General features: G+C 44.1%; 1 protein-coding gene across 1 annotated transcript in view; it reads right to left on the minus strand.

Annotated features, from left to right (window-relative positions):
- Positions 1–15,082, minus strand: part of btbd11a (BTB (POZ) domain containing 11a) — a 125,344-nt gene that overhangs the window by 2,688 nt on the left and 107,574 nt on the right. The window contains exons 4-16 of the mRNA XM_076296398.1: positions 14,245–14,397; positions 12,860–13,025; positions 9,991–10,080; positions 8,138–8,239; positions 6,992–7,085; positions 5,304–5,439; positions 3,381–3,646; positions 2,611–2,789; positions 2,253–2,358; positions 1,725–1,827; positions 1,447–1,528; positions 838–906; positions 246–359 (exon numbers count right to left, since the gene is read on the minus strand). Coding sequence (XP_076152513.1) covers positions 246–359; positions 838–906; positions 1,447–1,528; positions 1,725–1,827; positions 2,253–2,358; positions 2,611–2,789; positions 3,381–3,646; positions 5,304–5,439; positions 6,992–7,085; positions 8,138–8,239; positions 9,991–10,080; positions 12,860–13,025; positions 14,245–14,397 — 1,660 coding nt within the window. The remainder of the gene's footprint in view (positions 1–245; positions 360–837; positions 907–1,446; positions 1,529–1,724; positions 1,828–2,252; positions 2,359–2,610; positions 2,790–3,380; positions 3,647–5,303; positions 5,440–6,991; positions 7,086–8,137; positions 8,240–9,990; positions 10,081–12,859; positions 13,026–14,244; positions 14,398–15,082) is intronic.

A 15,082-nucleotide genomic window follows, 5' to 3' on the forward strand; every position in this document is an offset into this window, starting at 1 on the left:
TTCTTTTGGATAACTTCACAGGGTTTTGTGTCATTTCACACACACACACACACACACACACACACACACACACACACACACACACACACACACTCTCACACACACACATACTCTCTCTCTCTCTCTCTCTCTTTCTCTCTCTCTCACACACACACACACACAGAATATTTTGGTGATCCTTATGTCCTCATTATGCGTATGGATGTATGTAACTTACAGTTCTGTGTATTTTTCTGCTTACTGACCTTGGCATGTTTGTATATGTCCACACATGTCTCTATGGTTATGTTCTTGGAACAGATGATCTCACAGTGACGTTGGAGGGCCTCGAGTTGGAAGAACTTGGCTGCAGACAGGAGCTTTCAATGCACAGAAAAACAGAAATGTTACTATGAGTTACTATGATGAAACCGGACTTTGATAACACATGCCTTCAAAACTGTTCTTACAGTCTTGCATTACGTAACAGAAACAGTGACAGCGATTGGAGGCACGTCATAAATTGAACTCAAGATGCACTTTACTTATCAAAAGATTGTTTGTAATTAAAAAGTAAGGAAAATGAAACATTTCACTTTAATCACCTGCAGTGTGTAATAACATGCCATTTAGAGCAGAGATAGAAAAAAAACTCAGCAGGGGTGGGACTGACATAGATCAAGGACTACACTGAGAATGCCTGGAGGCGCCACCATGTGGTAAGACACTGACATGTCAGCTCAGCTGTCATCCAGGAGTTTAGACTTCGACTTTGAATACTTCAATGTCCTCAAGAGGTCATTTGTGTTCCAGAACACAGACACCGTAAAACACAACGGTACACAGCTGGGGGCTTACCTCCATGATCTCCGTGTTCCTGATGTGCAGAGATTCAGTTCCTCCACAGTACAGGTACTGCATAACCAACTGAGAAAACAAAACAAAACAGACCTTTCACAAACCTTAGCCACCTCTCAGACAGCCCTGGTAAATCTTATAATACACAGCCTCTCATGAAGCTATTCTTAAGTCCGCAGTTGGAAATAATTAGGAGAGGAAATGGTATAACTTAACATAGAATGACCTGGAGATTCAAATTCTCCCTTCTAATTCTATCTTCAAATTCACCAGAGTTGAGGATTGCATGTACCAATTTAAAGAACTTTAGATAAAGAATACAACACAGAATAAGAGCCTATCCAGTTAGATGTTGGAGAAGCTTGTCATTTCACGATGAGATTGGCAGACTGCAGCTGATCAGAGCAAGTTGGTCAGACTGTCCACAGGCAGATGCCTTCATACAAGTGAATAATATCATACTTTTTGTTTCTATAAATACCATTTCACAATATTGTAATATACAGTTATTCTCTGGGGGGGTAAACTGCTACCATTGTTGGAGCTTTTCACTTCTAACATTCCAAAAATCCAACAATAGCACTCTAAAGCAACCTGCCAGACACGTACCTGAAAAATATTGTACTTGACATGACTAATTTCAATGCAGGTGTTCTCTGAGGCAGGCCGGTTGGCAAGCAGAGACTTAAATCTGAGTGAATGGAGGAGACACAGAAGGGGAGATGGAAGGGGAGAGATAGACACAGATAAAGTGAAATTGAAGTCAACATGACTCAAAATGTGGACTAAAATGTATTAGTTACTATGACCAAAGCTATATTATTGTTGTCAGTAGAGTGGGTTCATCTCCTACTATGCTGCTGAGACCACCAATGATTGAGACTTACCTGGTTGAAGCAGTGAAGAGTAGCACTTTGTGGGCATAAAATGGCTTCCCCTCCACCAGGAAAGTCACATCTGACATCTCTTTGTTGTTGAGAAAGTGAGGATCTGGAAGATAAAGAAAACAGACATGACCAATATACCAGTAGGCAAACAGAATGCATCATCAGAAGATGGAAGGCATCCAAGGCATTTGATGTGTATTCAACTGTATTTGTACATATTCACACACACATAACTCTATTTGTAGTCATATTAAATTCTCCGTTAACAATTTAATACACAGACTTTTCAGTGGCAGACAATAAGGACTGCAATAAAACACAAAACCTCTAGATGGCACTGTTGTTGTTTTTTTTTACCAAAGAACAATTCAAAGGATCTGAAAGAACCTGTTTAAAGAACATTTCAAAGGATATGAAAAGATGAGAAAAAATGTCTTGCATCATTATTAAAGAGAGCTAAAGCCGTACCTCTAGCTGAACAAACGGATTAACACCGAAGGTATTTTACAAAGCTCTGGGCTCACTAACCAAGGCGTGATGTCTGCTTCCTCTTGATCTCTGTGAGTTTGGGGATGGGGAAGGGCCCATAGCACTGTGTGAAGATCACCGACAGCTGCTGGCTGATCACCTCATTCTGCTGGTCATACACACAGATGTTGAGTGAGTATACACATTGGATCGGCAAAGGTATTCTGGTTAGAACTAGTCATTCAGTTTTAAACCACAGTTTTGTTGCAAGCAATACGATCATCACCATGAGCCAAATCAATGACTATAACAGGGATTGTTTAAAAAAAATTAAAATGGTGAATCTTCACATTTCTCAATTGGTAGAGGTTATGAGAGCAACAAAAAAAAGTGGACTGAAGGTGGACAGCACTGCAACCTTGCTGGCCCGGAGGATCTCGAACATGAGCGGCAGGCCGTGGGTGATGAGCTCCTCGGTGTACTCGTCCTCCTGGATGCAGCTGAAGTCCTTCAGCAGGCCCTGGATCAGCGGCCGCCGGTGCTGCTGGAAGCAGGTGCGCAGAGTCTCCAGCCAGGTGTGCAGTGTCCACGGCACACCTGAGGTCAGCACAGAGGGCGGGAGAGAGAGGGTTGATACAGCTTAGCCGCTGGCTCAGAGCTCTAACCTTGTCCCAACTGATCTACAGCCTCATGTGTGATGGGTACTTAAAGAACGTTGGCTTCAGTCACACATGCTATTTGTATTTTGTAAAGTGCAAATACACAAGTACACAAGTACTGTATTTTATGTACATATATGTGAATGGGTGAAATACTAAGTCCCTAGCTGTGTATGTAGTCTGTAGTTCTATGTATGTTGTCTGTCAGTGTGTGTGTGTGTGTGTGTGTGTGTGTGTGTAATGTAATATAATGTAAATAACTGTATAATATAATAGGCTTTGACTGTATAATGTGTACTGTATGATATAAAAGGCTTTAACTGTATAATGTATATAACTGTATAGTATAACAGGTTTTGACTGTATAATGTATATACCTGTATAATATAATAGGCTTTGACTGTGTAATGTATAATGTATACTGTATAATGTTGGCTATAATGTAAGGCTTTTATGTAAGGCTATAATGTAAGGCTTTAACCGTATAATGTATAACTGTATGATATAATAGACGGCTGGTGTGACTGACCCAGGCTGCGGATATCGATGGTGATGTCCACGTGGCTGTGCTCGGCGCTGTGGTACATGGCCTCACGCAGTGCCCGCATCTTGGCTTTCCCAATGCGCAAGGATCCCGTGCTCTCCGGCTGGGGTGGCCGCTTCTGTACCTGTCCCTGGACCTGGACCTGGACCTGGCTCTGGCCGGCCTCCGAGCCCTCCGCCAAGATCTCCTCTAGGGACAGCACGTCGCCTTTGTCCTTGTCCGCCTGCGACAGAAGCTTCCTGAATACATTCCTGGATGAGGCAAAAAAAAATGGTTTGAAGCTCTGATTTGTAAAGTCAAAAAGATGAAAAGACATCAGGCTAAAGCTCAATAGAAAAACAACACAAATGCAAAGGGCAACAAAAAAAAAATCCACAACAAAAAATGAATAATGAATATTGGATGAGCTGAAGAGAGGGGGGCAGTTTTGATCCTGGTGCAGACACAAACAAACAACATGGGTGATTAAGAGAAGCTTTCATGCTTAATCTGACTAAAGAACCCATGCTTTCTCGTGATACTGTTGCATATTGTCATGGTAATCCCACTGATCAACAGTAAACAAGATAGCAAACAAGAGGGTTTATTATTGTACTCCTGAGTGCAACATTTGTTTGTCTTTTATCTGCTTTTCTCACAGATTAGGCCATGGTGTGTCAAATGAATACATGGAGTGTGGCTGCCATACCGGTATATATGATATAATGACCTGAGCAGAGGGAATATAGTAAACAGATTACAGTAAACCTATTACCATACTACATACAAACAGATCACCTACATCATCAACACTACAAGGTAATGAACAAGTGAACGCTCGTTGGCTCACATGTGTGTTCCAGTATCATTGAAAAACCCTCTGGCCACACACACACACACACACACACACACACACACACACACACACACACACACACACACACACACACACCTCCAGAAAGCACACAGGAGTAAGGGTCGCTCAGACAAATCACTGTGATTCCATTAGCTAGTCTACTGGGCTTATGTGAGTCACTCGAGAGGGGGACTGGGGGGAATCTGGCCATGACCCAGAAGTTAAGATTGTGTACAGTAAGCAGTGCAAGACCTCCACACAAGGGTGCCGAATGTTGTGCTGCTCTGCTCTCAATACAACCACCATCTCACTCATTGGCTCTATTCTTTGGCATTGTTTTGCTGATAATGACCAATTTTGCTTTCCCATTGACAATGCCCTCTCCAGGCCCACTCTAGCCCATACAGAAAAATCCATCTGCCGAGTTGTCATCTTTGGGGCCTGAGAGTACACAAAAAAAGTAAATTTTCCAGTCAAGTTAAAATGGTAATATTTTCGGAGTGTGGCAGCCTCTCCCCCTTGGTAAATGATTGCCTTAATAAAGCAGCTTTGGCGTCGGCTGTCTTAATGCACTCAGCTTCAGGCTGCCATGCGCTGCCTGAATACTAATGAGCTTTGCATTGTGCTGCATGACGAAGCGGCAGCACAAGTCGAGGGTGACTGTCAATGACAATGATATAGGGCCCGAGCTGGGTGACTGGTGGGCGTTTAGGCATAAAGGTCACTGTGAGGTTGGTTTGTCATATGGTGTGCTTCCTCGTGATATACTGTATTACACACATGCATGAGTGTGTGTCTCTGTATGTGTGTGTGTGTGTGTGTGTGTGTGTGTGTGTGTGTGTGTACATGTATAATGGTATGTGTGTATGCATGCATGTACTGTATGTATGTACTGTATGTATGTATGTGTGTATCTTTGAATGTACATGATTGTACATCTGCGTGTGTGTATGTATGTATGTGTGTGTATAAGTGTGTGTGTGTGTGTGTGTGTGTGTGTATGTGTGTGCCTGCGTGTGTGTGTATGAGTGTGTGTATATATGTGTGTGTGTTTGTATGTGCGTGCGCTTTACCTGTGTCCATGTGCTGCTGCTAGACTGTAAGAGTTCATGTCCCCCAGAGGGGTAGAGGTGATTCCGTTGCGGTACATGGTGCCAATGAACGGGTCTGCTCCTCTCTCCAGCAGCAAGCTCACCAGCTCAAAGTTCCCTGTCGCACAACAACAACATATAAATATAGATAGATAGATAGATAGATAGATACAAGTAGATAGATAGATAGATAGATAGATGGATAAATAGATAGATAGATAGATAGATACTTTATTGATCCCCAAGGGGAAATTCAAGATATAACACATCAGGAAGGCACAGTAAAACTTCCACACTTACTACAGACCCTAAACAGATCTGAACGTGAGCAACCTGCCCTCAAGTTGCCAGTAAAAGTCTAATAACGCTTGTGTTATTACATCTGGTTAGTGGGATGGCTTGTGGTTGAGGGGGCTCTGGCAAAGTAGTGAATACTGTTGAGCTGCACGCAGGGAACTGAGCCAGTCACCCAGCTCGGCTCACAGATGCACAGTGACCAGACACGTCGGCTGACCTTTTACTCCAACAGAGGGAGACTGGACGCGCTGCTTAACGTGGCCGTGGGCCTGGGCAGCTTAGGGCTCAGTGACCGTGAGGTCTCTCGTAAGCATCACACGCCGTCTGTGCCACCTCCTCGCTGCCGCCCAAGCCTGCCGTGGGTATCTTGGCATCCATTACTGACGACTAGCGAGACATTTTTATGATGAGAGCAAATGACGCGCCTAATAGTGTGGAACCGGAGCGGTGCTCATGGAGATATGCGCGAGGCTGATTGCAGCTCTACGCCTGAGTACTCTTCACTGTAACAGGAGCACCTCCATTCCCAGTCTTTTGATGGGCGGTGTGAGAGCGAAACAGGCTCACACACTTGAGCAGAAGTTAGCTTTAATTCACTACAACGAGGGAAAGCTTTCAGCTACTTACAATGGGAAGCTAATTAAATCAATAAGCGTGAGGTGGATCCATAAGCACTTGTGGCTCTCGCAGCTGCCTTTGGAAGCTCTTGGTGAGTAAACATGGTGGTTGATGGTGCACGGTAAAAGCAGATACAGACGATTGCTTAAATCATAATGTGTGTGTGTGTGTGTGTTATGCTCGTCAAACTGTGTTATGGGACCCAGGCACCGTGCTGCACTTCAGGAAAATGTTTCTCTCCGCCAGAAGACCGTTACGCAAGCTCGACATACAGGCTCATTTAAATAAGGGGCAAGGGGCCAGGGAATGACACAGAATCATACTGTCACTTCCCCGGTTTTGCAATGCAAATGTGCTGTCCCCGGTCTCTAGCTGTAATTTCACCAGTGCTCGGGCAAGACAGAATGCTCCCTGAAGGGAACAAATTCATTATCTCGGCGTTGAGATGACACCAAGTTTCTTACAATGGACGCCCTTTCTTTTCCCGTTCTGCGTTCTCCGACGTTACACTGTGCCGTTCCCAACATGAAGTAGATGGCATGGGGTGGAGGACAAGTCTGAATAAAGACTCTCATAATGTGATACACGTCGAGCAACGCCAGGCAGCCCGTCCCCTTGTTCTGCATTCACTTCACGCTCTGCAGTTTTCAATTACGGGGGTAATGTACACACTCCACAGAGTCCCCCGGGGGGGGGGGGGGGAGCTGAGCCTGGGCAGGCTTCCTGTCCCTGCTCCTGGGGGTTTGGGCGCTCACCTGCGGCCGAGGCCAGCTGTAGCGGGGTCTCGGCGTAGTTCTCCGCGCCCTCCTGCAGGGCCCCCTCCGCGCTAGCCCGTGCGTCCAGCAGCAACTGTCGTCATCGTCGTCATACGTGCAAATCGAGCGAGGGAGGTGGTGGTGGTGGTGGGGGGGGGGGGGGAAGCAGAAGGGGACACATCTTTATTATGATTGGCAGCATTCGGGGAGCCTAAACCTTAATCTACGAGGGACGTGGCTCTGTTGAAGCTTGACTGGCTTTCTGTCCTATTAACTACAAGCCTCTCTTTCCAATCCGGACAACTGTGAGATTAGATATGGAGTTGTAAAGTTGAGTTTGATTATAGCAGAGGTGCCAAATAGAACATCCTCTAGATTTAAGGCTTGTGTCAGAGACGGTTGCTAAATTATTAAATGTATATTAAGGATCTTTGCTTGTGTATTGTATCACATGCATATACTGTAATACTAACATAAATCAAATAGTGGCCTTTGGTTTTCAAAATTAAAAATGCTTAAAATGCAATACAAAAGTAAAGAAATCAAAAGAGAACACATATCTTCTAGACTTAGGTATGATAAATTTGCCTCAAATTTGCCTAAAATTGTCCTAGAAAAAACGATACGCATAACACTGTTGAGTGATCTATACAGTACTTTTAGTCACATTTGAATCTGATCTGAGAGGAGCTCAACTGCCCAACCTTGAGGCGAGAGGGGTTATCCAGACCCAAAAACAAAGGATGCTTTTTTTGGAAACAATTACTGCGCCTGCCATTTGGTGCCCATAGCACTTCTGAGGTCCCTGGGGTGTCAGGAGACAGACTGTGGCCTGGGCTTGACTGAATGCAGCTGGCCCATAAGCTCTGCATTCCGACGCCCATTAAGATCTATTTGTTTTTTTTTTTTGTTTTTTTCCCCCCAGCAAGTTCCTCAGAGTAACTTCCAATAACAATGTGAACTTGGGGCAAGTAGTTAGTGGTGGTGGGTGGGGTGGGTGGATAGGTGGATGGGGGATTACATTCATTGTAACTCTATGCCAATATCATAACAGTAATTATTATCATTATGCTGGTCCATAACAATAATAATCAGGGAGAGTGCAAATAAAAAAGGTGTGAAGGCATCAAGTCACGTCGTCACTACCTGCACGACAGGGGCGTGTCCATGTAACACAGCAAATGTGAGTGAAGTCCCCTGCCTGGTTTCGGGGTAAACTGAGGGGTGCTTGTGTACTGTGCTGGGCACCTGGGAAGTCACAGGTTGGAAGTTCAGGGAGAGAAATATTAAGCCATTGAGAAAATAATATATAAGAAAGAAAAGAAAGAGTTGGCTTGAGGAGCCATTCAATTGTGGAGAGGGGGAAAAGGAAGAGTGAGAAGATCAAAATAAGCAAAATGGAAGAAGGCATGAGTGAATTGAGGGCAAATCAAAAACGAGAGGCTGATAGTGACACCTCTTTAGTTTGTTACTATACCAACACCTGGATGGAGAGAAGCACATTCGAACGCTTCTTCAGTTGTCTATTAGTATTTGGTTGTTGCAGCTGTTTTTCCCTTGTTCAACCCAGACTGCTCCATTTTTCTGCTCCTAAGTATTTAAGCTCAGGCTGTCCTAATGTTTCTCTACAACGCTGTGCTACATAAATGTCGTGGCCTTATCCCACACCCCCGACCCTCTATCAGTGTCAAATGGGCTTTACAGACAAAACACACACACACAGAGACACACTGAGAGAGTAAAACAGTGAACTCACACTGCGACTGCAGGAATGACTCATGAGAAAATGCACCAAATGTTCAGAAGACACTCTGTCAACCTATTTCTTCTTTTTATATTAAGTAGATACTATATTAAATGTACACAAAATAAACATATCTGTATCTACGAAATATATCAGCCATAATGTATATGGCTGTAGTGTCTTCCATTAGAATACATGTCTGAAGACAACAAATGTGGAAATTTGGTAATACAGTATGTCACAGTGAAATCAGTCATTTGAACCTACACCATCAATAGCCATTGGACTGGCTGAGGAGTTTCAAACTATATTCTAATAGTCCCTTTACAATCCCTACACTGTTGTCTCCAGATAGGATTATATGACATGTCATTTTGTTTCCACAAAATAGTGTACATGTATAGATTTTACGTACAGTAAATGGAAACCTGAATATGTTTGAACTAATTTGATTTAAAGAGTAACACTGTCTGGAGTCCATACCCCAAATATTTGGTGCTTTATGTCAGTGTTCATGTCTGCACAGATAGCATGACTACACATGGATGCACATGGCAAGCAAAACCATCTAATACAGTGACAACAAGTTTGGGGAGAAAGCCATGAAACGTCATGAAACACTGTTTTGGAAACTGGAATTGTACCAGTGCTGTTACTTTTCCATTGCTGTGATCTGACACACTTTATATAATAAATATATAGAGTGTATCATGGCACTGGTCTCTTGAATTTATATTTTGCATTCTGAATATTCTGAAATATTTGAAGTTTCTGATCAAGAGAGTGGATTTACTCTAAGTGCAGTAAGTTGAGAAAAAGACACTGAATATATAAGCACAACACTGGGACAAGTCCTGAGTTTCATGGATCTGACCCCAAGTATGGCATTGCGCAAAGTGCACCTTCAGAAATCCCACGATAGATGCTGTCTTTGCAACAAAACATCATATATACATCACCCACTACATCAAGAATGTTTTCCTAAATGCAGACTGTTATATTTGTATCAGAGGACACACATCTCACGTAAGGCAAGAGACCAAACAAAAACAAAAAAACATATGCTGGTGTGGGTTAGTTAGTGACCTTCCACAGTGATGACACAATCTGTAATTAGTTCTTTACACCGACACATTACAGGACAAACACACACACACACACACACACACACGTCGAGCACACGGACAGTAGCAGCCCTTAATTCCTACGACAGACGACGTGCAAGCCCCCGCTCTCCTCCGTCCGAGGCACTGACCTGGCTGTTGATGTCGGCTCCAGCGTCCAGCAACATTTGCACCATGGCCTCGTCCCCGCGCACACAAGCATACATGAGTGGGGTCATTCCCTGGGGACAGGCAGACACAGGACTCGTTGCATGGAGGTCCAAAGGAGTCACCTTAAAAGAGAACCCCTCTCCTTCGGCCAGAAGGAGGAACCTGGCAGAACCTAGTTTTTCATGTTGCATTTGGACTAGCCATGTTTGAGGTGTGAACTGTGTTCATGTTCTTGAACTTGCCGATCTTTACATGGTGATTACAATCTAGAAATGCGTTGGTCCTTTTAAGCTTTCCATAAACCATATTGAATTGCAATTAATGTTGTACTATATGTAAATGCAGGAAAAATCAGCCAACAAATTTCAGCAAACCTATGAAATGTAGGGGGTTAACAGAGGTGTGAGAGAGTTGCTAAAAATAAAGCATGGTAAAAAATAATAATGTGGCTGAAATAACACTTGGAAGAATGATGAGGAAAAATCTTGCAATCCATTAAGTAGATAATGCAGATCAGATCATGATATTTCACTGCCTAAATCGAGGGCAACCACATAATTCAATTTTAGTGATATTAAGGAAAACACAGATAACACATATTAAATTGATGGTAGGTTTATCTGATTTGTTCTGGCAATCCTGGAGAACAAGCTCGCGATAAATTCACCACATCACACTCTAACCCAGTGAGGCACTTTAGATTCAGTGCTGCTGATTTGCACACTTCCAATCCATACAAACACATCTTGTCCAAGTGCTGCCCACGCACAAACACTCTCCATATGGTGCAGCCTACAGAGGGCTTGACAATCAGCACATAGGGACTTCAATGGAGGGAGAGCACGTCAGGAAGAGTGGGGCGAACAGCAGGTACAGGAAGGTTTCAAAAAAGAAAACACAGTTGTCTGGGCTTAGGTCCACATTCTTGTTTCACTTATCGCATGCATGAGCGTACTCAGTACGTTTGAACGTAAATATGAATGTGAGGTCAGTTTAGTTGATAGAGTACAGTGGTAGAATACCAAATTTAACGAGGTGATACCAAATATGGGAGTCTTTTTCTTTCATATCGATGCATGTGAGACTGCCGATATACAGTGAGGACATACAAAATGGTAATATTTACAGTAATCTAGAGAGATGACATTCCATCTTTTGCGCACCCACGGTTGAAATGATTGAAGTGTCTGATCAGACCACTTCTCCCTTCAGATGAATGGAGTCCGTTTTGCTGTCATGATATTGAAATGTGGAGCAAGCTCCGTGCACACAAATGATAAGGGGATGCAAATGACACCCAGCTGGGAGCGAACACCAGGCACTCTGACTCCCCCTCACTCACTGAGCCATGGTCCCACTTCTGGTTGTACTACAGGGCCGTGCGGATAGTCACCAGCCACGAGGATGCAACTGGGCAGTGCCCACTGCCCACATATCTCTCTCCTAGAAAAACAAATGTACCTCCGCGCTACTGCGGGTCACATCTAGCGCATCGACGGGAGAGGACCGAATCCAGTGTGAGAGAGAGAGAAAGTTCACCGGAGCGACAAAGATGTTGAATTTTAGTAGTTTTTATTGTTCAGGTGCCAACATAAGGACTAACGTTTCAAGCCCAAGCACTCTGACGATGACGTGGCACACGTCGAAACGTTAGTCCTTATGTTGGCACCTGAATAATAAAAACGACTAAAATTCAACATCTTTGTCGCTCCGGTGAACTCTCTCTATATCTCTCTCCTGTCACTGAGAATGAATACAATGCAGGGACGGCCAATTCTCCGTGTAGGATGAGCCGCTTGCTTTTGCAGCAGGAGCGCTCAGGAGAGACTGGACAGCAATAGCTCTTGTAAGAGCGGCCCCTCTGCTTCATCAGCGTAATTGAGTGTAATTCCACAGCTGGGGCCAAGGAGAGGGAGATGCAGGAGTGCTCGACTAGCCAGGTCATGTATCAGGGTACACGTGCAATTGTGAGAGAGTGAGAGAGAGAGAGAGAGAGAGAGAGAGAGAGAGAGAGAGAGAGACAGAGAGAGATGATGGGCCTGCACAAACAGATTTGGGTCTGTTTCCATAAAGCCCAAAAAAGAGCCCCTTCAGGCCTTTCCTGTTTGAACCTAAACAGACTGGCTCCTGAATTCAGTGGAAAAACAGATATCGGGACATACAGTACGCTGCTGCATTGAGCTACGCTTGAACAAAGCCAATCTGTCCACTTTTACAGATCCTACTGTAGATGGGTCATTGGGTCATTGGGGGTCCATCAGACACAGACGAACACTTTTGGCATGTTGAGCAAGACTCGGTCTCAAACATGACGTTAACCATGACTGATATCATGACAGGGGCAATTCATGTCTGTCAATAGCTTTACTTGTATAATGCATTATGGTGTCACCATTTGCCACAGTATTTTGAAAAGAGGACAGAGCACATTCATTCAGTGCACTCTGGTGACATGCTACTGTGGGGTTGTTTGTGATCATGTGGATTCTTCCAATCTGGACACCCCTTTGGCTGCTGGTCACTCAAGAGTGTGCCTAAGTGAGTCCCTCCACAAAAAGCATCTTATCTAGATGCAAATGTGACATTCAGATAAAAATATACAATTCTCTTTGATTACCTTTGTCGCTCCTCATGAAGGATATTTAAAAACACAGGTCATCACTTTTAAAAGTCAAACTATATTGCCTAAAACAAAAAGGTGTGCAAATGTATGTATGTATGTGGGTTTGTGTGTATGAGTGTGTGCGCACGCGTGTGCGTGTGTGTGTGTGTGTGTGTGTGCGTGTGTGTGTGTGTGCTTGTGTGTGTGTATGTACGTGCACGCGCACACGTTTGTCCATTCTCTCTGACCTGCTCACTCATACTGTTGATACCGTCGGGCCCAAGCAGGTTCACTGCCTGCTTGACCAGGTCCGTCCTGCCACAGTTGAGCATTCGGAACCCCAGATCCTGGAGGAACTTGGCCTCCGTGGAGGCAGCGTCCAGCTTCCTGGTTGCGCAGAAGCAGTCGTCCGCTCTGTGGGGAAAAACAAAACCAAAACCAAAACCAAAAACAATCCACCACCCCCCCCCAAAAAAAAGACACAAATTAGAACCCCTGCAACACACGCTCACATCACATCCTAAGCATGCAGGCATTCATGACACCTCTCCAGCTGAGCCGGTCAGATGAAACACGGCTGGACGCCTGGCTCTCCGAGTGCTCAGCAGTCATTTCACACTGCTGCCACAATGGGTGCAATTTCCTGCCAGCACTACAGTGCTTAATGCAACGGGGCCATTTGCAAACCATTTCAGTGTACAAATGTGAATAGTCCTCGTCCTTTCAGTGTTGATTAGGGGTGTCACGATTTCAGTCTTAAGTCAAAAGTTGGTCGAAATTACATCTCGAAATTACATCTCGAACGATGCAGCCACACCCCCAATGTCACGTCCAGCATGCGTACCAAGAGACCAAAAACACACACACACACAAACGTATTGAACTGTGGCACGTTATCTCCTCTTACTTCAAGCTGCAGCCAGTTAAAAAAAAAACACACATCAACCAAACTCGAAGCCTCGGAGCCTGCATTAATAGTAATATCATTGAAAAAACACTGAAAATTGAATCGAATCGTGACTTTAAAATCAAAAATAAAATCTAATCGAGGATTTGTAGAATCGTGACACCCCTAGTGTTGATCTACGGGTTCATTTGAGAGGAACGCACATATAGAGCTGATGTTGCTTCCATCGGCTACTCTACATCGGATGTCTTCTATCATGTTTGCTCACATGAGACTGACAGATCTAATATTGTATTTGTGGATGAGTGCAAATCTAACGGTGAACAACATCAGGAGCCTGTTTCCATGGTGAATCTGACCTTGGTACTCAGCTATTTGTTGTCGATGATGGTAAGTGCTTAAGATTTCAAACTTTCAGTTCCAAGAAATACTTCACTGAAGTGATCCAGGGTTAGGAAATAAAATAATCAAAATCACAGAAAGAAACGGGCAGAATGGGTACAGATAAGAGAGTGTGTGTTTGTTAAAATTGCACCCAGTCTGTGCGTCTGTTCACCCAAGATAATAGAGCAGGAAAATGCCTGCACTAGGCACTAGGCTCTGACTTGGAACCTTGGTGTTAGTTCTAGGGTTGAATACATGGTTTAGCCGGATATTACTGTACATTTATCAATGAGAGAGTGTGTGTGTGTGTGTGTGTGTGTGAGAGTACACATGTGTGCCTACTTCAGTTGCCGGGGTTCACAGTCCACTCCGGGCAGCAGGAGTCGGGCTGCTTGCCGCACGTCGTCACTGTCCACCGAGAAACTCCTGCGGTGCTCGGTGTGAGCCACGGCCACCCGGATCCATTCCATCAGGGGCGGCAGTACCAGGAACGGCCTGCAGAGGGAGACGCAGGGGAGCAAAGACTTCTTATGAGGGTTTTTTTACGGCATGATGCGACACGTCACATTAACACTAAAAATGTAAATGACCTTAAACGCTGTGCCATAGCGCAACTACATAGTGCGTCGAAGAGAGGTAGGCTGATGACTTGAAATCAACATCTCAGCACAAGAGGATTGTTATACTGACTGATGGCTTAGCATGATGGGCAAATCAGTGAGGCTGAGAGCAGAGTACCAAAACAACACCGAAAGCAGACTCACACTGCATCCTTTTTAATGACATTTTCAATTACCAGAGAACAGTGTGACCTTTTGAGTTGTTGTTTTGCCATGTCAACTTATTGACAACTAACAGTCTTAACCATTATTAGAATCATTTAGAGGAAGTACATAATTTTGAGTAAATTAATAAATGAACTGAAGTTGAAGTGATTGTAGGATCATTTGGTTTGGTGATAATTGCATCCCTCAAGGTAGAATTCAGAGAGATTCTGCTGAAATTGACTTTACTAAATTCCTGTTAATTACCAATGCTAAGAGTGCTTTGCAGATGAAAGCTGGATTTTTTCTTCATGGTCAGAAGGTTCCTCTCCATGTGGATGCCCTGGACGTTGGTGAGCAGAAATGTCTCATTATCAGAGACAACATTGCGGAGACTTCATGTTGACATTTTCAAT

The sequence above is a fragment of the Alosa pseudoharengus genome, unplaced genomic scaffold, assembly GCF_046254945.1.
Source record: "Alosa pseudoharengus isolate Yale_2024_CS ecotype anadromous, Long Island Sound unplaced genomic scaffold, YU_APseudo_1.1 YU_APseudo_1.1_scf_20, whole genome shotgun sequence".
In the NCBI taxonomy this organism is placed as follows: domain Eukaryota; kingdom Metazoa; phylum Chordata; class Actinopteri; order Clupeiformes; family Clupeidae; genus Alosa; species Alosa pseudoharengus.